Source organism: Sparus aurata, chromosome 11, assembly GCF_900880675.1.
Source record: "Sparus aurata chromosome 11, fSpaAur1.1, whole genome shotgun sequence".
Taxonomy (NCBI): domain Eukaryota; kingdom Metazoa; phylum Chordata; class Actinopteri; order Spariformes; family Sparidae; genus Sparus; species Sparus aurata.
The window spans coordinates 11214292-11240180 of record NC_044197.1 but is presented as its reverse complement, the minus strand read 5'-3'; the positions used below and the strand labels follow the sequence as shown (position 1 = coordinate 11240180).

General features: G+C 39.5%; 2 protein-coding genes across 3 annotated transcripts; both read right to left on the bottom strand.

Annotated features, from left to right (window-relative positions):
• Nucleotides 1-8095: 8095 nt before the first annotated feature.
• LOC115591192 (granzyme B(G,H)-like) lies at nucleotides 8096-9588 on the bottom strand. 2 transcript variants are annotated; one of them, XM_030432950.1, is made up of 5 exons: nucleotides 9504-9588; nucleotides 9272-9431; nucleotides 8979-9123; nucleotides 8460-8679; nucleotides 8096-8362 (listed from the first exon to the last, which is right to left on the bottom strand). In XM_030432950.1, exons 1-5 carry the CDS (start codon nucleotides 9559-9561, stop codon nucleotides 8358-8360), a joined length of 588 nt encoding a protein of 195 aa, XP_030288810.1. In that variant the 5' UTR covers nucleotides 9562-9588; the 3' UTR covers nucleotides 8096-8357. The 2 variants fall into 2 exon arrangements, with proteins under 2 accessions (XP_030288810.1, XP_030288811.1); XM_030432951.1 differs by having other exon boundaries at nucleotides 8994-9123.
• An 8042-nt stretch (nucleotides 9589-17630) lies between these two features.
• LOC115591187 (complement factor D-like) lies at nucleotides 17631-19209 on the bottom strand. Its single transcript, XM_030432944.1, has 5 exons — nucleotides 19098-19209; nucleotides 18862-19021; nucleotides 18564-18687; nucleotides 18002-18253; nucleotides 17631-17917 (listed from the first exon to the last, which is right to left on the bottom strand). The coding sequence occupies exons 1-5, from the start codon at nucleotides 19153-19155 to the stop codon at nucleotides 17759-17761; spliced, it is 753 nt and encodes a 250-aa protein (XP_030288804.1). The 5' UTR covers nucleotides 19156-19209; the 3' UTR covers nucleotides 17631-17758.
• Between the last annotated feature and the right edge of the window lie 6680 nt (nucleotides 19210-25889).

The window sequence follows — 25889 nt, the reverse complement described above, 5'->3', positions numbered from 1 at the left end:
GAGTATTGAAGGTTAAAATCTCATGCAGCAGGCTCTACAAATAACCTGCACAGGCACATTAGAACTGTACATTCATCAGTGCAGTTTGAAGAAAAAAGACAAGCAAGTGGACCTGCTGCTAATGAAAGTGCCAGTTTGTCTGCTGCAACTGTTGTTGCTGCTGCAGCGTCTACAGTGTGTTAAGAACACCACCACAACCACCTCCACCTACAACCAGAGCTCTATGACACAGTTTGTGCAAAAGGCTATGTACTGTAAATTTTATTTTTTGTAGCACTCTGTTCCATGTTGAGTATAATAAGCCATATAAATAATAAACATTTGATATAATGTATGTTTTGTACATTAGTAATTCATTTTACACACCATGTTTCATTATTTTTGGTAATAAATTAATTAAAGCAACACAAAAATCTGAGGAGCCACTTGGGAGCCGAAAGAGCCGGCTCTTTTTAGTGAGCCGAGCCATAAGAACCGGCTCTCTTTAAAGAGCCGGAATTCCCATCACTACTGTGCTTAGGGGTGTAAATAACAACACTCCAGTGGTTGTCTGAGCTCCAAGTCCGGACTGCTAGCTTCATGGCTAATTGAGCTAACTAGCGAACAGCAGCCATAGTTAATGCTTTCTCTGGTGATATGCTACCATCTGTTTGTCAAAAAACATTCAGACTCATTCATCATTATGACAGTGTCTTATGCACACCCATTCAAATAAAGTGTTTGTGCCACTTTGTAGAAATACTTGCCACAGGCATCTGAGACATTGCTTTGTAATCTTCAGACGAGGTGAGCCATAAAAACCACAGTTTCCACTGTCAGATATGAGCATTAGTGTTCTCACGGTTATGAAACAAATGCAATTTGAACGTGTAGGGGAGAAGGAACATTCACATGCAGCAATACTTTAATATTGCTGTCATAATAAAAACATGTAATATAATATGCAGTAGAATACACTATTTTTACACTCTGTTTTCAACTTGAATTTGGCATGTAATAAGTAACACATTCACATTTGTTATAATCAATATATCCAGTGTTTGCAGCATTATACCGATCTGACTACATTATTCACTGTTTTCCCTCTACAAATCTATAATAAGGTAAATCAACAAATGTAGTATTTATTGTGTACAAATGCAAGCTGATGCTGCCTAGTTAGCAAGTCTTTATACTCAGCAGACAGCCCCATGGCCATGTTATAGTTTCTCTGCTTGTTGACCATTAGTGGGCGCTGCATCATCAGATGCCACAGCTGCAGTCTTCTCTGTCAGCTGTGTTACAGAACAAAACCATCACCTTAAAAGAGAGTTGTACATGGGGTCGTTGCAGCCTGATGTTTCTATGCTAGCAAGTGCCTACATGTCTGTCTTCTATGAGTCATTCCCAGAAGTCCCCTGTGAGCCTGACTCTGTCCAAAAGGTGACCAAATTCCCCCAGGCAGCACCTCAAAAACCACAACATTGTTCAAATCCCACCTCAAACTCACCTGTTCAAACTGGCAAATTCATAATACTCATAATGTTGAGTATACTGTCCACCTCGCTCATTATTAATGATGTGTCGGTGAATCGAATCAGTTCGAAGGAACGACTCTTTAACGAACTGACCTGATCCCACGTTTCACTTCTCTCTCATTCATTTTTTCGTTCTCACAGACTAGTCGCTGTGTTGTTCACTGTTTAGTTATCAGAGTGATGAAGAGGACTGAGGGCCAGCCAATCGTATGCTGAGTCTAGGATACTGTCGTCGAATTTTAGCCAATGAGAAACAGGAAAGCATAGCAACCGTTTCCATGAAAGAAAAACATTTCATTTTGTTCGTAGCTCGCTGGCTTCCTATATTGGTTCATCTCGTTCACTGATTCCTCTCCTGGTGTTCACGTTCAGTCAGTCACTCATTCTTGGCTTGCATGCTTCAGCTGTTAACTGTTGTGTTGTTTAAAAGTACACATAATCATGAAGTTGCAGCTATGTATTTGCCTTGAACTACAGTGTTATGTTGACCGTTAGCACGATCGTTGGAGAACGAGGAGCTGAGAACTGTGCATTCCATGATTCACCGCTAAACGACGTACCGGAAACGTGACTGAATGAACAAACAAATGAAGGATACGAATGTTTCTTCCTGCCGAACTGACCGACGGGAACTGAATCTCGACATCTAATGATGAGATCCACCTCTGCTTATTATTGCAGTATTACTGTTTTATTCCCCACCTCACACGTGTCTACCCTATGTTTTATCTCATTTGTTGTAATCAATACATAAACCAAAGTGTAAAACTTTGTAAAAATAAATGTTTTTTGGAAGGATTCCTCTCTACAACTTTTAGTTTACCTCGTATTCCTTACAGCAGGATTCACCTTCTTGTACACAAACACTTGATTAGCCTCTACTCTAAAACACAAAGACACCAGGCAAGTTTTGTTCCATGTGGATCTACTCAACACACCCTGCTGATATATTCGTTTGTATTCTGTGACAAACCACAGAAACCACAGTTTCCTCATTTAGATTTGAACATCAGTGTTTTCACAGAAGCCGTTATAAAACGTGGTCGAGTTAAATATTCGTACATTATTAGCAGCTAACGGTTGTTATTAGTACTCATTAGTTGTCTGTTAATGTTTTATTTGATCAGAATCCAAAATATGTTAAAGGTGAAGTGTCGGAAAATGTTATTGAGTCGTGCCAATATCAACATCTGCACTTTAACAAATACACATCCAAGAACCTCAAACACACACAGACTCAGGTGGGAATTCTAAATAAAAGTTTCCCTTAAAGGTTTTCTGTATACACTTTAGAAAGAAAGGAATATATAGGTTTTTAAATACCATTTCTTTCTTCGGATGAAGAATTTAAATGAATCAGTAGTTTTGCATTTCATATAAAGACCAAAAACTGACAGACTGACTAAAGCTCAGCAGAACCTCCACAATAATAATAGTTATATGATATAAAAGTTTTATTCATAGAACATGTTTGAAACAAAAGGCACAAAGAGATTTTCAAAGAAATGAGAAAGTATGTCAGATGTTAAGACAGGCCATTCTGTAGGAGTGAAACACATTTTTACAGAACTTGGAGGCGGTGATAGTGTCAGTCGAACTGCTGTGAAGTGGAAGGCTGTCCTAGACCAGAGGTGCCAGTACAAGACACTACAGTATGCTGAATTCAATTCAATTGAATGGTTCAATTCCCCTGGTCTGAATGTTGAAGTGATATTGAACCCTTAACTGCTCCTGATGTGCTGGTCGTGCATGGCAGCCACCACCATCAGTGTATGTATGTATGTATGAATTACTGTAAGTCGCTTTTGGAGAAAAGTATCTGCTAAATGCAAACTACAAATTGCCCGAAAACGCAAATATATTCAAGTCATTAATGATTGGCAGAGAGAACATTCTTACTCAGTTGTGGTTTTTATAAATCTTGCAAAGTGTTTTTTTTTACTTTCCTCTTTTCAGTGTGTTACATCAGGTTTGAGTTCAAAATAATTCTTAAGAAACAATCTTGTTTTTGTAAGGAAATGTTCTGAAGAGTTTTTCAACTGTGTGGAATTGAAAGTATCATTTAACATAATGTATTAAACCTTGATAAGTGTACCTGTTGCCACTTTTGGAGGGACAGACTATGAAGTACATTGACAACAGAAAACTCAGCAGGAAAGAACAGCCTTTCAGTTACACTGTTGAGTTTGCTTTGAGCTCACATGGACATTGGAAAAAGAAGAAATGCACTTTATTAATTTGAATCCCATTTTAAATCTCCACAACGCAATACAAATGTGCTGAAGCCAAATTCCCCGATAGGATTTTTTAATTTGTCATGGTTTGAGTTTTTGGTTGAAATATTTCCTGTTTTATTTTGTAATTCTCCTCGTTTCTCCTCGGCTCGCTTCAGACTCTTCATTCGCGCCGCATGATCATTTTGGACTATTCGCTTCATTCGCGTCATTCGCGCTTGCCCGCTCATTTGTTAACCGGTATTTCTCAACCAGCTGTCTTTCCATGTCTATCATGGCTGATATCACCACCGTTGCTGCACTGTACCTGCTGTACAAGTCCCAGAAACGCCGGAAAACCACCCGCCGTCGTGTCTGGATTCATGAAGTCCTCCGGAGAAAAAGTCGTTAATGACCGACAAAGAGTACACCCTTACAAAATTGCAGTTTAATAAAAACGTTAAAGCTGGCATTACATCAGGTATACTGACGTCTGACGCCCAACAAGACCACTCAATGTTATTATCATAAAATGAAAGATTCATGGTGCACAATAATCAGATTTGGCTATTATAAGTCGTACTTGAGTGAAGATTTTCTGTACTCTTTCTACCACTCACATGTCTAAGTCGTGAATGACTGACAAAGAGTACACCCTTACAAAATTGTGGTTTAATAAATCTTGTGTTATTTTACTTTCCCCTTTTCAGCGTGTTACAACAGGTTTGTGTTCAAAAGAATTCTTAAGAAACAATGTGGCTTTCTACTGAAATGTTCTGCAGACTTTGACGAAATCTGTTCTTACACACAACTGAGTTTCTCAGCTGTCAGGGATTGAAAGTATCATTTTCAAAAATCGAATATATATCATATTATATGTTGTTATTATACTTGTTGCTACTTGTAAATGGACAGAATATGAAGTACAGCTACTACAGAAACATGCCTTTTGGAGTGACTCATGAGTTTGTGTTGAAGCTGAACACTGCGAAAAGAAATTAAAGCATTTGTTTTATGAACCTAAATACCATTTTATATCTCCACAATGCAATAAAAGTATACTGATGCCAGACCTTTAGTTGGATTTGTTAGAAGTGACTTTGTCTGAGACCATCTGCGGTCCTGGGAAGGAACTTTGATATGCTTCACATAAATCCATTCTCCCTCTTCCTCACTTGACGTTATTCAACATTTATTTCTGCCTTACATTTTGTATTTAATACTGTTGTTATGACCGAGGCTGTTGGACTTGCCATTAGAGGCTCACAATGTAACTTTGTTGTGTCTTGTGTTTTGATCCTCACTATGTTGCTACACATAACAGAGTTAACTTTGTTTGAGACCTCTCTGATCCAGGGAAGGAACTTTGACATATGTGACATGACTCTGTTCTTCTTCCCTTTCCGTAATGGCACTTTGTATTTACTGTTTTTGTTTTGTTTTGAGCCTTTTTGCACCTCTATTTCTTTGTGTATGAATATTTTTATTCCACAAAAGTAGCTTTTAGGGGTCCAAATGAGTGATTGGCATTTGATTGTTCATTAATTGATTTTTCTTTTGTTGTAGTTCATGTCACATGTATCTATAAATTTACAGGCATTTACTTTAATTATCCTTTTTGTTCTGTTGTCTTTGTTAGTGTTGACTTTTAATGTCTGTATTTGTGTTTGCATTCACTGTATCTCTCCCTGCTTTTGAATGCTAAGTTGAATAAACATTTAATATTAAGAAAACTTTTTCTGGATGAATTTAATGTAGATGCAACAACATGGCTGTTTGGTGTGGATCTACTTGACACAGAAACTTCCATCATTGCTTTCAATTGTGTGACAGTCTAGCTGAACCACAGGATACTGTAGACCAGAGACGTACACACAATAACTAAAGGGTCCTCTTGAACACATTAAATAAATACACATATGTTATTTTTAAGAATATCTCTGAAATCCATTGGAATTTTTTCTTTTGCGTGAACATGATGTTCTATTGTCTTGTCCTAATGTGGGTGATTTACTGTGTAGTAGGATTAATTTATTCTCATTAATCATTGAATTAGAGTCAATGCACCGATCCAGATGTGATTTTTGTTGATGTTTCTATTCTTTATTTAAATTTCTTCATACCCACTCTTTATCATGGAGCTCATAGCTGTTCAAAGTTGTAACAGGCCCTTCACTCTGGTTAGCTGAGGTTACATAGCTTCATGCCAAGGACACGCTGAGCTAAACAGTAAATTCAATTATAATAATGATGTTGTTAAAATAGTCATAAAGGTCAGATCATTGTTTTTTAATCTATTAAACACGCTGCTTCTCTAATAATGTGCCTTTCTGTAATAATGTCTCTGTTAACAAGTGTTCATCACTGACCTGCTTCTCTGACTAAAGTCACATGAACTCTCTGCTCTGCTCTCCTCTCCTCTCTGCAAGAACCATTAGCATGAGCAGACAAGCTAGCTCTCAGTGCAGAGCGAATAGACTCATAACAGGCTAGTGTAAGGCTAATGGCTCATGACAGGCTGTAACATGAACATGTATGTTATGAACAGAAAAACAAAAATGCTGGGATACGTTTCTGTCCGTAAAATTCAAGATTCCGTCGCTGCCAGTGAGGGAGCAAGCGCATGCTCGATGGATCGACTAGTTTGGTCTACCGGACGACAGGGATGTCAACAAACCGGTATGTAACTGCTTGCACAAACACATTGTTTTAACCACTTTTTTATTCATTGTGAGTCATAAATGCTACAGTGCTGTGTTGTAAGGTATCTGCTGATGTTGCATAACTTTTGGGGTGAGATTTGGAGCATGTTAAGATGCTTAAAACACAGTGTAAAGTTCTGCCCCAATGCTGTTAGCTGAAAATGCTAACTCTACGCTCAAGGAGCCCTGTAAGAGGTGGACCAAAAGTGTTCGCGTTTTCGGTACTGGCAAGTCAAGGGTAGCTTGAGCGGTAAAGCTGCATGTTGAAATCGACCGAAGTTCTCCTTTAACAAGCACAAATGGACACTCTTCTGAAATATGACTCATATTCAATCTCGTTGAATAAGTGGAAGGCGACTTGTTATAGTGATGTGTCGGTCGCGAACGAAACAGCTCTTAGAGCCGGCTCTTTAAAGTGAACGAGCCGCCTTGGTTTTTGTTTTTTCCTCTATTTTATTTTCTGTTTAAGCTGAACGTGATTGGTCAACTACATGATGTGTGGTGCCGTCTGTGTGTCCGCACTGAGCAGGAGGGGCGGGGCTTACAGAGAGAGAGAGAGAGAGAGGGAGACAGAGAGAGAGAGAGAGAGGGAGAGACAAAACATCCACTGTTAAAATCTCATATGGAGCAGACTCTACAAATAACCTGCACAGGCACATTAGAACTGTACATCCATCTGTGCAGTTGGAAGAAAAAAGACAAGCAAGTGAACCTGCTGCTAATGAAGGTTCCAGTTTGTCTACTGCAACTGTTGTTGCTGCTGCAGCGTCTACAGTGTCTACAGTAAACCACCACAACCACCTCCAACTACAACCAGAGCTCTATGACACAGTTTGTGCAAAAGGCTATGTACTTTTTGTAGCACTCTGTTCCATGTTGAGTATAATAAGCTATATAAGTAATAATAATTTGATATAATGTATGTTTTTTACAATAGTAATTCATTTTACACATCATTTTTCATTATTTTTGGTGATAAATTAATTTCAGCAACAAAAAAATCTGAGGAGCCACTTGGGAGCCGAAAGAGCCGGCTCTTTTTAGTGAGCCGAGCCATAAGAACCGCTCTCTTCAAAGAGCCGGAATTCCCATCACTAACTTGTTAGCCCCCACAAGGAAGTTATATTAATGGATTTATAAATCACAAAGCTTCAAGTCACTCCACTGTCACATCTCATCTACGTGCGTGGTGGAGTGCTCGATGAGGCAGCTCCCTCTTTGTCTTCAAAATAAGAGCTTTACATTGCACCCCATTAGTATTTGAATTTAGCGGGGGGCTTTTAATTTGAAAGTAGCGACCGTTCATAGAGAGAGACAGAGCGAAGCTTCAGCTGAAAGAGAAGCGGCTTTACAGGCTCAACACACACACAACACCATATTATGTACGAAATGCGTATGGTGCTTAACTGTGGCGTTTTTATACCGCCGTTTTTTTGACATCCCTTTGCACCACAGGAATTTATTTATTCATTAAAAAAACACACCAAAAGGGCACTTTTTAATACAAGGTAAAAAGGGCAGGGGCTCAAGCACCCTTTGGGCCTTATGTGTGCACGTGCCTGATCCTACATCTAATTGACCCAAAGACAGTTTGTGGATATGTTGCTGGAAAAACAACTACAATGCCATTTGTGTCCTCAGAAGAAGAAAAGAGGAAACAATGTTTGAAACATTTTTTTTACTTTGCGTTGCATTAAGAAGCAAACACTGACTGAGCGACTTAGACATAACTACACCTCCTAAATACAATGATTGTGTGAGGTTGTTGCATTTAACAACCATTTTTCTTGAGAATCTGGTTGATCCAGGGTCGGAATTTTGACACTTCGGTGTAGAGATTGGGAACACTTGGGTCACTACAATCTTCATCAATCGCAAATACAACACCAGCAGCCGTTCCGTTGCACACCAGAGGACCACCAATATCACCCTGTAAAATGGACATATCTTGATACAAATACAAATACATAATGTGTTTATAAACTGTCCATAAACATACAGAAAACTTTTGAGTGTTCGATATCCACCTGCACAGATGACATTGGCAGAAATCCCATCAACTTGCTGTCTACAGACGTTCTGGTCAACAACCGATACACCCACCACTCTCAGGTCATCAACACCTCTACCAGCTTCGGTCTCTCCCCATCCAGCTACATGGCACCTTTGGTTGGGTTGTAGGTTCATGTCAGGAGGGGGAAGTCGAATGCGTCGTATTGTTCCACCCACTGGAACACTCTGAGACAGCTGTAGACACAATCCAGAATGTAGAAATGAACAGTGTCTGAACATGGTTTTACTCTTCATCAGGCTTCAGTTAAACAATCACTAGAAGTTGGAGCTGATGAATCTTTTAAATGAAGGTTAACTATACAATATAACAGCTTTGATAGTGCTGTGTCTTAGCTAGAATTTCAGGGACCTTTGAATTTGATTTAGTTTTTTGTCACTTTTGGCATTTACCCTCATAGGAATTAAAAACAAGCAAAGCTTAAGCTAATTTGACAGTGAGCACACAACACATCATCTGGGACAAAATGACTTACAGAATATATGCTTACTTTCAGGAGCACGATGTCATTTTCTATAGATTCATCATGATAATCAGGGTGTTTGCATCTCTGCGCAATGGTTCTCACTGTCCCAGTCTTCTTGAGATTGTGGGTGCCCAAAACAACCCTCACCAGTCTACTGCAAAATGTTAGAATTGAGAGGTCGTCAGTAGATTTTTCTCAGGTTGTTTTGCCAATGACAAAACAAAGCAAAAAGACACAATGTGGGCTTGTATAACTTACTACATTAAATTAAAAAGAAATAACTCCTGGAAGATGAAACTCACTTATCATCATCATCACCATCACAGTGCGCAGCAGTGAGGACAAAGCTGCCCCTGATCAGGGAGCCTCCACACACATGTCCATCTCTGGACTGCACTGAAGCCATAAACTGCATCTCGTCCTCCGGGACTTCTACCCCATCTATTATTTTAGCTCCAAGTGCTGCAAAGATAAGTTCAACCAAAATTAGGTAAATGTCTCATTAAATAGATTTAAAATATTCTGTCAGCTTACCATTCCGTCCGAGATATGTCAAAACATGAAGGAGCAGAAGTTTGTGCAGGACCTGCATGATGGCAGCAAGTCAACTGACTGGACCTCTTGTGGTGCAAAGACCAACATTTTATACATTTGATTTTGTGATTATCATCTATTTTATCTGGACTTCTAACCATGTGTGCAGTGGAAAATGCAATGTTTTGCAACTTGAGTTATTTTTGAACTTTTTGCACTGACTTTAATCAGTAAACTGTTTCCTGCGTTGACCTCAAACCCAGTCATGAAACTAATGAGCTAGATCAATCCCAAGTGTAATAACGGAGGATCATTACTGAGTTCTGTTAATGTTTTTAATTGACCAGATTAATATACATTTGATTAAAAACTGCTGTTGTATAAGTTCAAAAAAAGTCACTGTGTCCCCAAAGTCACTGTCTTGGTCAGACTGTCCCCTGGTGTCAAACTGACTTCATTTGATCTTAGAGGCTGTGTTACTCCCCCTGTAATCTCAGGCCCAGGTTCAGACAAACTCTAGGACCTTTGGCTCCAGAACTTACTGAGCCATGAGCTAATTCACTAATGGTGGCTAACTATAGCAAAGGACAGCTACCAAAGTGCAGTTGTTGGTTAATCTGGTGATATGCTGCCCCTTGTGTTTTCGGAGCTTTGAATTCTGGTCGTGTTCTACACATTATACCTTTAGTTGGCTGTGTTCATGGGAGCTCATGGTTGGGCAGAGACTACTATACCTGCAGGGCAGGGGGTGTATTTTCCATTTAGCACTGATGACTACTTTTATTTTGGCTGTTCTAATTGACCTCTATAAATAGCAATTGATATTCTAAACAAGTCTGTCCCTATCTGAACAGTTTTAGAGGAAACATGCTAGTATGGGGAAGCAAATAACACTCTGCCTCTGATTTAAAAAGGTGAGAAAAAATTCCTGGATCTGTCTCTTAAATCGGATCAGCACCAAAAGGTAATGGTGTCTATTCTAGGACGAGACTTATCCTCCATCGAAGTCTCATAGAAATCTATTTTGTAGTTTTTCTGCAATCCTGCTGCCCCAGTTGTCTGAGCTCCAAGTTTGGACTGCTAGCTGCATGGCTATGTGAGCTAACAAGCGAACAGCAGTCACAGTTAGTGCTTATTCTGGTGATATGCTAGACCCTATTTGTTCATAAGGACAATATGTAATATAAAATGCAGTAAAATACACTCATACTGTTCTCTATTTTTCTTAAACTTGATTTTGGCATGTAATAAGTAACACATTTACATTTGTTATATGAAATATATCCAGTGTTTGCAGAATTATACAGATCAGACTACATTATTCAGTGTTTTCTCTCTACAAATCTATAATAAGGTAAAGATCAAGTTGATGCTGTCTAGTTAGCACATCTTTATTCTCAGCAGAGAGTTCGATGAGCCATGTTATAGTTTCTCTGCTTGTTGACCATTAGTGGGCACTGCATCATCAGATGCCACAGCTGCAGTCTTCTCTATCAGCTGTGTTACAGAACAGAACCATTACCTTAAGAGAGAGTTGTACATGGGGTCGTTGCAGCCTGATGTTTCTATGTTAGCAAGTGCCTACATGTCTGTCAACTATGAGTCATTCCTAGAAGTCCCCTGTGAGCCTGACTCTGTCCAAAAGGTGACAAAATCCACCTAGCAGCACCTCAAAACCTTACTGATGTATTATGTGTTATCTCATTTGTCCATACAAAAACAAGAAACAAAAAAGTGGAAGTATTCCTCTCTACAACTATTAGTTTACTTTGTATTCCTTTCTGAATCTGCAAAGTAGATATTAAGTCTGGCTGCGCAATCGTTCTACAGCAGGATTCACCTTCTTGTACACAAACTCTTGGATTGCCTCTACTCTAAAACACAAAGACAAGAGACAAGTTTTGCTCAATGTGGTTCGACTTGACACACCCTACTGACATACTCGTTTGAATTCTGTGACAAACCACAGAAACCACAGTTTCCTCATTTAGATTTAAACATCAGTGTTTTTACACAAGTCATCATGAAACGTGGTCAAGTAAAATTTCTTTCATTATCAGCAGCTAAAGGTTGTTATTACTACTCACTAGTAGTTGTCTGTTAATGTTTCATTAGATCAGAATGCAAAATATGTTAAAGGTTAAGTGTCGTAAAATGTTATTGAGTCATGCAAATATGTGCATTAAAACAAATACTGATTGCACAGCTGATGAAAATCCTGCCAATCAGATCTCAAGCCTAAGGCACGGGCTCTGCTATAGGCAGTATCTCTGACCATTAGCATCTTTGAGACCTCTGAGATGAACCAAGGATTGTTTCTATTTTTTACTCTTAGTTTCTTAAAGGGGCACACTTGAGGGTGAGGGATAGAAGCAGAGTACGAGATGTCACTGAGATATAAGTCATGTAAGAAGAAATGAGGCTTGATCGACAAAATGTTTAAAACATTTTTTTTTAATTATTGAAGCTTGAGATTTCTGTAGTCTAGTGTCCCTAATGCAGGTAATGGGACAGTGATCCCTGAAATCAAGTGGAAGAACACCACTAGATTTAAACTTATGAGGCCATTTAGTTAAAATAAGGTCTAAAAGAGAACCACGCTCAGGATTATTTGTGTTAGGCCTAGTAGGAGCAGTGATTAACTGTGTTAAATTCAAAGTGTTACATAGATTTTTCAAAGTATTTGACACAGCTGTTAAAAAGTCAGATGGCCTGATAGCAGAATTTCTGACTTTTCATGGGCAGATATTAATTTGAATATTTTTTCAATAGCACCAGATTTTTGCAGAAGGTGGACAATAGGCCCCAATGACAAATATATTTTCACAATTTACAGTGTTCCCTAACAGACATTTAGCCAGCGGTGGGCTGTCAGGGCCAGCAAGGCCTTCTCTGCTGGCCTAAACACCTTCAGAATCACTGAGTTATGTTTTAATATATTTTTTTCCATGAATATGTATTAAAGTATTTCCATTAGTCTATTCTCTTCATTTAAATAGCTTTTCTCTTGGTTGTGCTGCTTCCACTAGTGTATGTTCATGTTAGAGCTTTTATCCAATCATATTTCAGCCATCATGTGTTGCCAGGGTCAAAGAAATCTGCCTTGACACCTTCAAAATCGATAGTGCTGGCGTCTGTAGCTTAAAGTAAGTGGCAATGAAACTGTTGCTTTAACCAATCAGATTTTGAGTTGGCAACACCGAGGTAATCTAGCAGGCGTCCAGTGACGTCGGCATTTTCACATCCTTTGATTGGATGGTCAGAAGGCCCACTTGCTCTATGCTCAGTAGCACGAGACCTAGCTTAACTAGCGACTTGTGATTGATAGCCTTCGTTGAAAATGGCAACAGGTGGAGATGATATTGTTGCAGATTTATTGTCAGTGCCCTTTTCAAGACAACCGTTTTATGAAAAGATGGACATTGTTAAAAAAGGCCGCCCAATGCCTGAACACCTCGAGCTCAATCAACCTGCAAAAGCAGGCTATGTGCCACTTTCAGGCTAGCAACTGGGAACGATACACTTGGCTTACAGGCTCAGTCCAACACAAGAGGCTCTTCTGCTGGGAGTGCTTGTTGATTGAACGTCATTGGTGAGTGGAATTGATTTTTTTATTGCTGGTTTTGCTACAGTTGCATCTTGTTGAACTGGTTGCATTTTGTTTACACACACTTGTTAAATGATTGTTCATAAAGTAACTGTCTACCTGACGCCCGATAGTGTGTGCGTGTGCGTGGCTGTGTGTACGTGTGTGTGGCTTTGTGCGTGTATGTGGCCGTGTGCATAACTAGAACAACACAAGTTTGAAGATGGAGCAGTAAAATATTTTGCCTAAAGCTTAAAAATGGCCAGGGACGCCACATATTTTTTGTCAGTGATTTTTCTTGGGGGGGGGGGGGGGGGGGGGGGGGGGGGTACAGAAGGCCCCGTTCTGATAGGCACGGTTCGCCCCTGCATTTAGCGCTCAATATTCAGAACATTTAGGCCTAGACTTAGACTTGACAACAGAGACAGAGAGGCATTTTTTCACAGAAATTGAGATACCGCCTCTTCTTGTGAAACCTTCCCTGTCAGTCCTGAAAACGTTATAGCCATCAATTGCAGTGTCTTCATCCTCAATAATATTAAAGGAGAACTTTCGGTCGATTTCAACATGCAGCTTTATCGCGCAGCATGTCTGCTCATGCTAATGGTTCTTGCAGAGAGGAGAGCAGAGACCGATGTCCTTGGCCGTGAAGCCGCCACTGCCTGTTCCGCTCTCTGCGCCTCTCTCTCCGCTCTCTCATTCTCTAGTGCAAGTAACTCCTCATCTGTATACTCCGGTTTGAACAAATATGGTCTAACGTTGAATTCAAAAGGTTCGTCGTCGATGTCTTCCACTTCGACATCAGACAAGCTCTCCATCGTGACTATTTCGGAAACAGCTTCGATCATCACGGACTCTCTGCTCTGCTCTGCTCTCCTCTCTGCAAGAACCATTAGCATGAGCAGACAAGCTAGCTCTCGGTGCAGAGCGAATAGACTCATAACAGGCTATTGTAAGGCTAATGGCTCATGACAGGCTGTAACATGAACATGTACGTTATGAACAGAAAAACGAAAATGCTGGAATATGGTCTACCGGACGACAGGATTGTCAACAAACCGGTATGTGGCTGCTTGCACAAACACACTGTATTAACCACTTTTTTATTCATTGTGAGTCATAAACGCTACAGTGCTGTGTTGTAAGGTGTCTGCTGATGTTGCATAACTTTTGGGGTGAGATTTGGAGCATGTTAAGACGCTTAAAACACAGTGTGAGGTTCTGCCCCCATGCTGTTAGCTGTCAATGCTAACCCTCCGTTCAAGGAGCCCTGTAAGAGGTGGACCAAAAGTGTTCGCGTTTTCGGTACTGGCAAGTCAAGGGTAGCTTGAGCGATAAAGCTGCATGTTGAAATCGACTGAAGTTCTCCTTTAAACAACCAAGTTTCAGAGAAAACAAAGATATCAGCATTTGTTTGTTGAGCCCAAACCTTAACATAATCTAATTTTGATACTACACTATGCACATTCATGTGAATAACCCCCACCCCTTTTTGTTTAATAAAGTCCAGTTGACACTCCAGAGCTACCGGGACAGACTTACGATCCGAACCTGGCTCTAGATTACAGCAAGCTTTCGAAGAACAGAGATTAGTTAATGGTGTGAGATGGTTACTATTTACACCCTTATCACAACTTCGAGGCTGAGAGGAACCAACAGATGTGATGGGACTAACAGTAAATGCAGGTGTTAAAACTGAGTCAGGAGTTGCAGACTTATGACATATATTAGTGTTACTGTGTAAAATCTGTGTATTATGATTTTAAGTTCGATGAGAAACCAAGACTGGAATATTGTAGACAGATGAAGCAGCACCAACAGAAATAGGGCTGACATAGGATTTAACATGGTTGAGAGAGTCAATGGAGGAGACAGATCCAGCACCAGCTTGTCAAGGACAGGGTTATGGGATGCCAGGTTAGGACACGGGGCAGGGTCTATCTGGGGAAAGTGTCATTTTAGACTGAACTGGTGAAGTTGATGAGATTGTGAATCAACCTGTTGGTGCCCATCCTATTTAAATGTAACCCATCACTTTTAAACAGGTCCTGTTCAGTCCAGAAATAGTCAAAGTTGCTTATGAAGCCTGGTCCAGTGGCAGTTGTGAAGTTCTGCATCCATATTTTGGCAACTAAAAGGCAACTAAAACACTATGAGCTCTTGGTCATAGCAGAAATTGGGCCAGACAAAACACAACATTTTCCAAGGCTCTCAACTGTATTGACAAAAGACTCGAGTTCATAGTAGAGTTTTGAGGATCGTCTAGAAATGACATCATTAGTCCCTTAATGCAGAAATACATAGTGAATGGAGGGGTGGAGCTCAAGGAGGACAGGTGTCAACTCTGTAAAATCTACTGTTTTACCATCGGAAAGACAGTAGCTACCTTCGAGTCACCTGTGCTGAAGATGCAATGTAATGTGAAAATGTGTTGAATTCTTGAATTCTTTCTACCAATAAAAATATGCAATATATCTCCAGAGCAGGCTAACCGCTAACTGATGATAACTGTACTCTGTTCCAAAACTGCAGGTACTGCTTGTTAGCTCAGTTAGCTGTGCAGCTAGCCAGGCACAGGAGCTTTGGACCACTGGTTTTCAGGCATGGGACTAGCTAGTTAGCATGCTAACTTAAGTAAATACCTCTGCAGAACAGCACATAGATGTCTTTGATGTCAATACTATCATGCTGTATCTACACATTTTGTTGTTCTGTTTATCTGTATATTACCTGGTTAGTACATTTTCTAAAAATGTGCCAATAACCAAAGAAAATGGTTAATAACACATTTCTCAGAGAAAAAAGTGAGTTTGTGTGTTTGATTTGTTGTTGAATTGAAAGCTGTTTATTTTTTTGATAGTAGTGAACATTGTGGATGAAGGGTAGTTAAAGTCCACATTGTCTGAAAAACAAGTCAAGTCCGAGAGCCGTTGGCAATGAAACATGAGGTTTAGAAGCTAAATATAAAGAATATAATAACGTTAAAATAAAATGCCATACCAGAGCTGATACCTCAATAACTCCATGTACAAAATGCATACAGCATCATATTGTCTATACAAATATACAATATCATGTCAGTACAAATATACATAAGTAGTGCAAATATGCAGTGAGAGGTGACAATGAGGATCTGTACACAGATGTACTAATTGTCTATGCATGCGTATCTGCATGTGTATGTGTGTGTGTGGAGTGTGGTAGAGGGGCAAAGTGAAGCATTCCGTATGTTGTGATAGGGTGGTGGCAGGAGCAGCTGATCACTGGTTGGTCGTCTCATTTTTATATCACATGGTTTTATTCTATAGTCTTTTTTTATTTCCTGTGTTTTTTTTTTATCTTGATTGTTTGTATCATGTTATGTTTTCTTGTCCTCATCTTGACAGTAGCAGTGTAGCAGTCCAATTGTTTTTGAGACTTGCTATTTTTCTTTGTTTGTGCTGATTTTCCCTCATGACTGATTGCAGGGATTCAGATCACCTGTGCACAGGTGGGGAGACTGACTCCTGATTGAGGAGTGAAAGCAGCATGGGGCCTTTTCCTCCCAGCCAATCATGGTGTGATGACACGCTTTTGGCGAAGGCTTAATAATAAGAATAGGGATATTCCGGTGTAAGTTTAATCCATGGTCTAAATCACCGTGAAACTGTGTTAGACTCCCTCTCGAGAGATCAAGTTAGCAGACCGCTAATTTACGGACTTTTATCAACCTTAGAAACGACCGCACGACAGCAATACACTGCAATAAATGGATCCAAATATAAACCGCCACCAAAAAGCCACAAATAATGCTCAGAACAGCACCAAACTTCAGCAACAGTACAAATAGGGTGTCAGCACATAGTCCGGGGCATCTAACCTCTGCTAGCTTGTTAGTTTTACCCAGAAGAGGCATTTCCCCTATTTTCCTGTTTTTTGTTTATTTTTATGCAAGTTGGGCTGGCCTGTAAGCATTTTACTGTCGGTACTGCCACAGTGTGAACTGTTTATATTTTGACCTGTAAGCACCAGATTTTTAGTTAACTTTATTTGGATGAATTTAATACTGAGGTTCGTCCGTGTGAATGTACTTGACACATCTCCCTCAGACATTGCTTTGAATTGTTTGACAGAGGATGCTGTAAGCCAGAAATGTACAGGTAATAGCAAAAGTTATGCAGGTTTAAAAAAAGAAAAATTATATGTATATATATATATATATATATATATATATATATATATATATATATATATATATATATATATATATATATATATATATATATATATAATATATAATATATATATATATATATATATATATATATAGATAGATAGATAGATAGATAGATAGATAGATAGATACATATATATATCGATATATATATATACATATATATATCGATATATGTATATATCTATATATATATATATATATATATAGATATATATAGATATGATCTCTTCAACACGCTGCTGCTCTAATAATGTGCCTTTCTGTAATAAAATAAAATAAAATAAATGCCATTTGTGTCCTCAGATGAAGAAAAGTGGAAACAATATTTAAAACTATTTTTTTATTTTGCTTTGCGTTCAGGAGCAAACACTGACAGAGCGGCTTAGACATAACTACACCTCCTAAATACAATGAAGTAATGCTGAAGCAAAGCTTTGTGTAAGGTTGTTGTATTTAACAACCATTTTCCTTGAGAATCTGGTCGATCCAGGGACGGAACTTGGACACGTCGGTATAGACATTGGGAAAGCGTTTGTCCCAACATTCCCCGCCTATGTAAGATGCAACACCAGCAGTGACCCCGTTGCACACCAGAGGACCACCAGAATCAGCCTGTAAAATGGAAATATCTTGATATTTTGATAAAAAAATACATAATGTGTTCATAAACATTCCAGAAACAGACAGAAAACTTACAAAGCAGACTCCTTTGAGTGTTCGATATCCACCTGCACAGATGACATTGGCAGGAATTTCATCCCATTGGCGTCTACAGACGTCCTGGTCAACAACAGACACACCCACCACTCTCAGGTCATCAACACCTCTACCAGCTTCGGTCTCTCCCCATCCAGCTACATGGCACAGTTGGTTGGGTTGTAGGTTCATGTTAGGAGGGGGAAGTCGAATGCGTTGTATTGTTCCACCCACTGAAACACTCTGAGACAGCTGGAGACACAAAACCAGAATGTAAAATGTGTCTGAACATGGTTTTACTCCTCTTTAGGCTTCAGTTAAACAATCACTAGAAGTTGGAGTGGATGAGTCTTTTAAATGAAAATCAACTCTACAATAAAACAGCTTTGATAGTGCTGTGTCTTGGGGCTAGAATTTCAGGGATATTTGAATTGATTTAGTGTGTTGCCACTTTTGACATTTACTCTCACAGGAATAAAGAAACAAGGAAGCTTAAGTGCATCTAATTTCAGTAAACACACAACCATCATCTGGGACAAATGGAGGAAGAATAAATGCTTACTTTCAGGAGCATGATGTCATTTGTGTCATTCTGATAATCAGGGTGTTTGCATCTCTGCACAATGGTTCTCACTGTCCCAGTCTTCCTGAGATTGTGGGTGCCCAAAACAACCCTCACCAGTCTACTGCAAAAAGTTAGAATTGAGAGGTTGTCAGTAGATTTTCTCAGATTGTTTTTCCAACAACAAAACAAAGAAAAGAAGAAAAAAGACACATGGTTTTTGACATAATGTGGGATTTTATCACCTATTACATTAACTTAAAAAGAAACAACTTCTGGAAGATGAAATGTAACTCACTCGTCATCATTGTCATCATCACAGTGCGCAGCAGTGAGGACAAAGTTGTCTCTGATGAGGGAGCCTCCACACATGTGTCCGTCTGTGGTCTGTAATGAGGCCATGAACAGCATTGAGTCCTCCTGGACTTTTACCCCATTTATGATTTTAGCTCCAAGTGCTGAAAGATAAGTTAAAATCAAAATTAGGTAAATGTCTCATTAAATGGAATTAATGAAATTATCCCATTAGCTTACCATTTCGTCCGAGATATGTCAGAACATGAAGGAGCAGAAATTTGTGCAGGGCCTGCATGATGGCAGCAAGTCAACTGACTGACCCTCTTGGGGCTGCAAAGACCAACCTTTTATACAGAATGTTGCTTAGTTTCATTTTGTGATTATCATCTATCTTATCTGAATTCTGACCACATCCTGTTTGAAATGGAAAACGCAATGTTGTGCAAGTGCAATAAGTGGCAGAATGGAGGATCATTGTTGAGTCTCAGGGACGTGCACATGATTATAAAGGGACAGGGGCTCAAAGTCTGAAAATGGCAGCACGTGTGCGTGCACAACGTACGCTATTTCTTTTTCCTTAATAACACAATATGTAGATTAATTAATGTAAAATTAATAAACAAAGTACTTATAGAAAGCTAACAACTTAGCTGTGTATCCTGTGTCGCTGTAAGTGATAGGCAATTGCCATTTCTTTTGTGTCAACAAATTATTGTCAACATGAGTTTATTCACATCATCATAATACTGAGGTTTAGAAGACATGCAAATCAGCTGCAATTCTGAAAAAGCAATAACACACTGGTTTATTATTAGGCTATTTATTGGAGGGCAAGTGCAAACTAGAAATACAGGCTACACATCTAAAAATGTGACAAAACCAAGAAATTACTACTGGGAATGTTAGTAGGAACAGCAATGTTTACAACAGCAAAGTCAAAATAAGCTCAATATCTTGAAGAAGCTGAAGAATTGTGGCAAGATAAACAGCCGACACAGACAGCGGTCATATTAGATTATTAATATGTGAGAGACAGAAGGTAGTCGCAGCCGACAGAGGAGCGGCTTTATATGCTCAACACACAACACCATATTACGTACAAAATGCGTACGTTAGATAACTGTGGCGTTTTTATACCGCCGTTTTTTCACATCGCTATGCACAACAGGGCCTTATGTGTGCATGTGCCTGTTGAGTCTGTTATGTTTTTAATTGAGCAGAATCATATACACTTGATGGAAAACTGCTCTTGTATCAGTTCAAAAACTTATGTGTTTAGTTTTTTTGTCCCTACAGTCATATTCATGGCCAGGCTGTCCCCTGTTGTCAAACTGACCTCGGTCGGTCTTGGAGGCTGTGTTCAGATCCAGTTCTGTGTGTTCACTCTCATGTCCGGCTGCTAAATCCAAACTGGGCCTTGTCACCCATGGTGGCTCCCCCTGTAATCTAAGGCCCAGATTCAGACAAATTCTAGAACAGGGGTGTCAAACTCATTTTCATCCCAGGCCACACTAGCATTATAGTTGCTCAAAGGGCCGGCTGTAAGTGTAAGACTGTATCAATGTAACTACTCCCTAACATATTGTAACAAATATCTGTCTCTGCATTTGATTATTATTAATTCAAGTGTACAAACATTTACATAAATGTAAAAAGAATATGTAAGCACATTGCTCTGTTATTATAACAGCAATCCCTTTGATAAGAAACCTGCATTACTCCATCAATCAAAGATAAAACTTTTCAAGTGAACAACAAATATGATCAAACACAAGTTACATCAATTTCTTAAAAAACGTTTTTGTCACGGTTGAGAGGGAAAGAACTATGGTATATAAAATAATTGGGAGCTGCTAAAACATGTGGGACATGTGTGGCATTTTATAAAAACAAATAGCTGCAGACAGCCTTGCAGAGGGCATACAGTCAGACAATGAGAGATGGTTTTGATTACAGTTATCATCTGGCTGCTTGAACACATACACCTGTTAACACACTGAATACACTGCTACACATACAACTAGTATATGTCATTTACTTAAATAACAATAAGAGTTGTCTCAGTTCACAGCGATATTGGTCAAGTTCTGGGTGAAGTTGATGAGGTAATGCTGCTTGACATTGAACACCATATTACACACCATCCTCATCCATTGATCATGTTCTGAAAATAACAACAAAAATAAATGCAAGCACAATCATTAAATTGCACACATATTACACTGAAGTTGTTTTTGGTTGAAATACATTTTATTATATTTTTAATTCAGATTGTAAAAGTGCTACCTATTTGTTGGGAAGCCCTTAAGGCCAAAACTACATACTTCACATGCACATACTTACATACTACACTTAGACATATATTCATACTTCACTTGCAGATACATATATTTTAATACTGAGCACTTTCACAAATATGCATTCTCTCAGTATTGTATATGCATGTGAGAAGGAATATAGACCCAAGTTAAGTATGTATATATGTAAAAGTGAGTATGTATGTACGTAAGAGTGAGTATGAGGGCAGTAGAGGGCAGCGAACGCCACACAAAGATAGCAGAATTGCTAATGTTTTTCCAGAGCTGTATGACATTACTGATATTTGAATTGAGCAGTAGTTAATTGCAATTTACTCTAATGATGCACCATCCATTTAAAGGTCATGTCGTTAAAGGGATAGTTCAACATTTTTGAAAACTGGCCCATTGCCATGATCCCTCTAGTCATAGCAGTAGGTTCGTTACCTTTAATATTTTGGTCCAAGCTGCTTTTAGATCGGCGGAGCCGAGTACCGAGCGGCGCAGCTACGCTACGGAGGCTAATGGAATTTCTTGGTTTCCCTCATCAAATTCAGCAAATACACAACCAAAAAACTCCAAAACGCTGTGGTGGACAAGTTGTGACCTGCACATTCACCACGCTATGAGATAATAACGGACCGATACGAGACAGAGTTGTTTTAGAGGTAAAGTCAGACTTTACACTCCAGACACGGCTGCTCGGCGGAGTGATTTCAAAAGCGCACGTTTACTGCAGATACTTCCGTCAACAACACTTGTGAAGAAGCGAAGTGTGATCATGGCAGACTTTGTGATGGACAATGAGGACGTCTTTTTAATCAACCAAGACCCACACCCGTATTTATTTGAGCCAGAACACACAGAAGAAGAGCTGCAGGTTTTGGAAGAAGAGAGAGCGAGAAGAGAGGCTGAGGCTGCTGAACAGCCAGGAGCAGAGGAGAGAATGAGAGCCGGTGTTTCGGATTAACACGCGTCTATGTTAACTGGCAACCGTGAACCGAATGCATCTGTGGTCGCCATAGCTACACCAGATGTTGAAAACGGGAAGAGAACACGTAGCTGTCCTCGGATATGCCTCTTTGTTTTATCTGCACTAAACATACCTGATACGTGTTCGGTCTCCTGTTTGAGTAAGTGTGTGTGTAACCCTCAGTCGCTGTGTTGTTGCTGGTTGTTACTGAAGACGTAAACAGGAAAAGGGAGAGTTGCTTTTCCTGTGAATGTTTATCTCTGATAAACCTTTATTAAATACAAGTACCCGTCTTTGCTGTCTGTTTGAGTAAACATGCATCACATATGGAATTCTTTGAAACAATAAATGGAAAAAAAAAAACAACAAAAAAACAAAAGAGGTACTGGACTCGAACTCGTACTCAGTGAGGGAAAACAACTGCAACGCGGCATATATCTCATTTAACCAGCGAAGCCACAATTCCAATAGGCTTCATCACCTATTTCACTCTTCACAGCATACACACAGCCACTGTTTGGACGCAGAAAGAGCCTCGATCAACTTGTGACCGCAGTGTCTTTTCACCGTGACTGTACTGTGGTAGCTCATAACACTAAGCTAAAAATAACCTGACGTTCGAAACATTTTCCCAACTAAATATAAGCAATTTATGTTAGTTTCAGCAAGATAAGATAAAGTTAGAAGCCACTTTAAATGTGCGCAACAAAAGCCCAAAGTACTGAAATACAACTGGACAATACCAAAATCAATGAAAATAGCCATATTTGTTTTTTAAATAGCTATTTTTTGTCTTCAATTTAATACATTCAAATGATAGCACACTTTCCAGGTGACCCAAGGACGTTTATATATATATATATATATATATATATATATATATATATATATATATATATATATATACACAGACATACATATCTGTGTATATGTGTATATACATACATATATGTACATGTATATATGTGTATACTATATACATACACACACGCACACACACACACGCGCACACACACACACACACACACACACACACACACACACACACACACACACACACACACAGAGGTTACTACAAAGAAAGCCCATACATGATGAGGGCTAGTTCAAGATGACAGATAACCTGCAAATGTTTAACAAAGCAGGATATAAAATATGTATTTGTAAAAAAAAGTTTAAAAATGTAAAAATCAGTTACTTAAAACATACAATATCTGACTAGATATATGAACACCGAAATATTACATCCAAATGTGATTTCTGAGAAATCCATCTAAATGACTTCGGTAGTATAATGGCTTTGTTCCCCAGAATAGGCCTCATGACAAATCAGCATGCATCAGTGCAAGCCTGTTCCAATCATCTCATCAGCAAACAATTCAGAAAAAAACATATAAAAGGCTATGCAGATATGGAATATGTGTTGGGAGTAAGGAGTATAGTAAACAAAAAGAAAGAAAACATGGATAATATGATGGTTAAGGAAATAATGGACTACAAAGTTAATTGCTCTTTTCCGTAGGGCCTGACTAAGCATCAGAGATACACAATAAAGAGAAGAGCATCGACATATGCACTGAAGGGTAAGTATTGAATGGTTGTACCATCAGTTACAATAAGTACATTTGTTGTGTTGTATTAAGACTACAATGTTTGATGATGTTTTTGTCCAGATGGCTGTGTTTATTATATATGTAGATGGCGTCAAGACAAAAAAGAGCATTTGGCAAAAGTGGTCACGTCGGCTGAAGAAGCGGGTCTGATTTTCCATGAACTGCACTGTAGTCCGCTGGGCTCCCACTGTGGAGTGGAGAAAACCCACCACGCCATAATCAGTAGGTATTACTGGCCTGGGATGGAGGCTGACATCCGCAAATGGGTACGTAAATGGGATCACCCAAATTTGCCAGTGAGTTTTTTGCATTAAGGCCTACTTTGTAAAAACAATCTTTCAAGTTGAAGCAATAATACATTGGATTGAATTAACACTCACTGTCTTTTTTAAACCAAAGGCATATGATTGACATTTGAAAATTTTTTGGCTTTAGGTTGCCCAGTGTCCAGACTGCCAGGCTAAGCGGGCCAGTCTGAAAGAAAAAGTGCAGTATAATCCAATACAAGTGAGGTTATTTGTGCAACTGACCCTCACATGCAGCAAAATGTGCTTACCCACTAACTACTTCATGTATAGATGTCTACTTATCCTATGCCGTTTTCAGGTTTCAGAGCCACTGGAACTTGTGGGACCTCGTGAGGTTGACACTTACAGAGGATGGTAATCAATACATTTGTGTAATAGTTGATTATTTCACAAAGTGGGCAGAGGCCTACCCTCTAAAGAGTAAGGCTGCAGTGGAGGTAACCAAGTGTATTCTTGATTTTGTATACAAATTTGGTGCACCTCAGAGACTGCTTACAGATCAGGGCACAGAGTTCAAAAGCCAAGTAAAGATATGAGAAACATTTATATCTCACTCAGGTATACAGCAGATCATGAATTATTTTCAAAACCGATTTTAAGCTGAATCGCAACCTATGTGAATCACTGGGGATTCAGAGGACCTTCTGTGCCCCATATCACCCTCAAACTAATGGATTGGTGGAGAAACTAAATGGCACCATTCAGAGGTAAGATGCACATTGTTTTATTGGTAGGTAATTGGTGAGACAAAATGGCTGCTTTTTTGTTGACCAATGTGCACCATTGTCAGATCCCTGAACAAGATGGCCTACAAGTCTCCAAAAACGTGGGACACCTTGCAGGCCACGATGTTTGGCCTGAGGTCAAAGAAACACCTTACCACCAACTACAGTCCATACTACCTGATGTTTGGAAGGGAGGCCAGGTACCCTTCAGAGGTGGCACAGGAGTATGAGGTAAGTGTGTATAAGTTTTTGTTTCATATTTATGAAGTCAAGGGATTATGGTCATAATTTTGATAAATGGCTTGGAATATAACACCATATGGCATTTTCATAATTTAGGTGACAACAGACAGAGTGGAGAATCTGGTCCAGAAGGAGGAGGTGTTTCGTGGCCTTCAAGACCAGCCTGACACTTTTAAACATGTCCAACAGAACATGCTTAAAAGCCACTGTTTTGAAACAGAACATCAGGGAGCAACAGAGGAAGGGAGGCAAAATGGCTCCAGATATGCTGGGGCCATTCACAGTGACTGAGATCCAAGGAAAACATGTGAGTTTGGCCAGCAAAACTTGCAAACTTATGGCCAACATTGACCAGCTGGCTCATTACATCGAGCCAGAGGAGAGAATCCCGTCAAAGCTCCGTAAAGGTAGCGGCTCTCCTCTGGCTTGCCCCGCCAGCCCTCGCCAGCCCCCGCCAGCCTCGCCAGCCCTCGCCAGCCCCCACCAGCCCCGCCAGCCCCCACCAGCCTCGCCAGTCCCCGAATGCCTGTTACCTGTGCCCCTCAAGCAGCCGGGTCACCAGAGGGTCGACCTATCCACAATGGTACTTTCTGTTCAGTAATCTCACATGGTATAATAACACTATATATGCTTTGAAATTACTGTATTGTTTTATATTTTCAGCACTCGAGCATATATGGAGGTGCAAGGGCGAGCTTCTGTGGGCCAAGGTGAGGCCTTATCAGCTATATACGGCAGACCTCAAAAGCCTGGCACCTGGGAGGGAATTGGTGTGTGAGGTGAGTTTGTGAGTTGTTTCAAATTTTCCTTCCTTGATATGCAAGTTAATTATTTAAATATGATTTGTGCAGATAATCAATGGTTACCTCA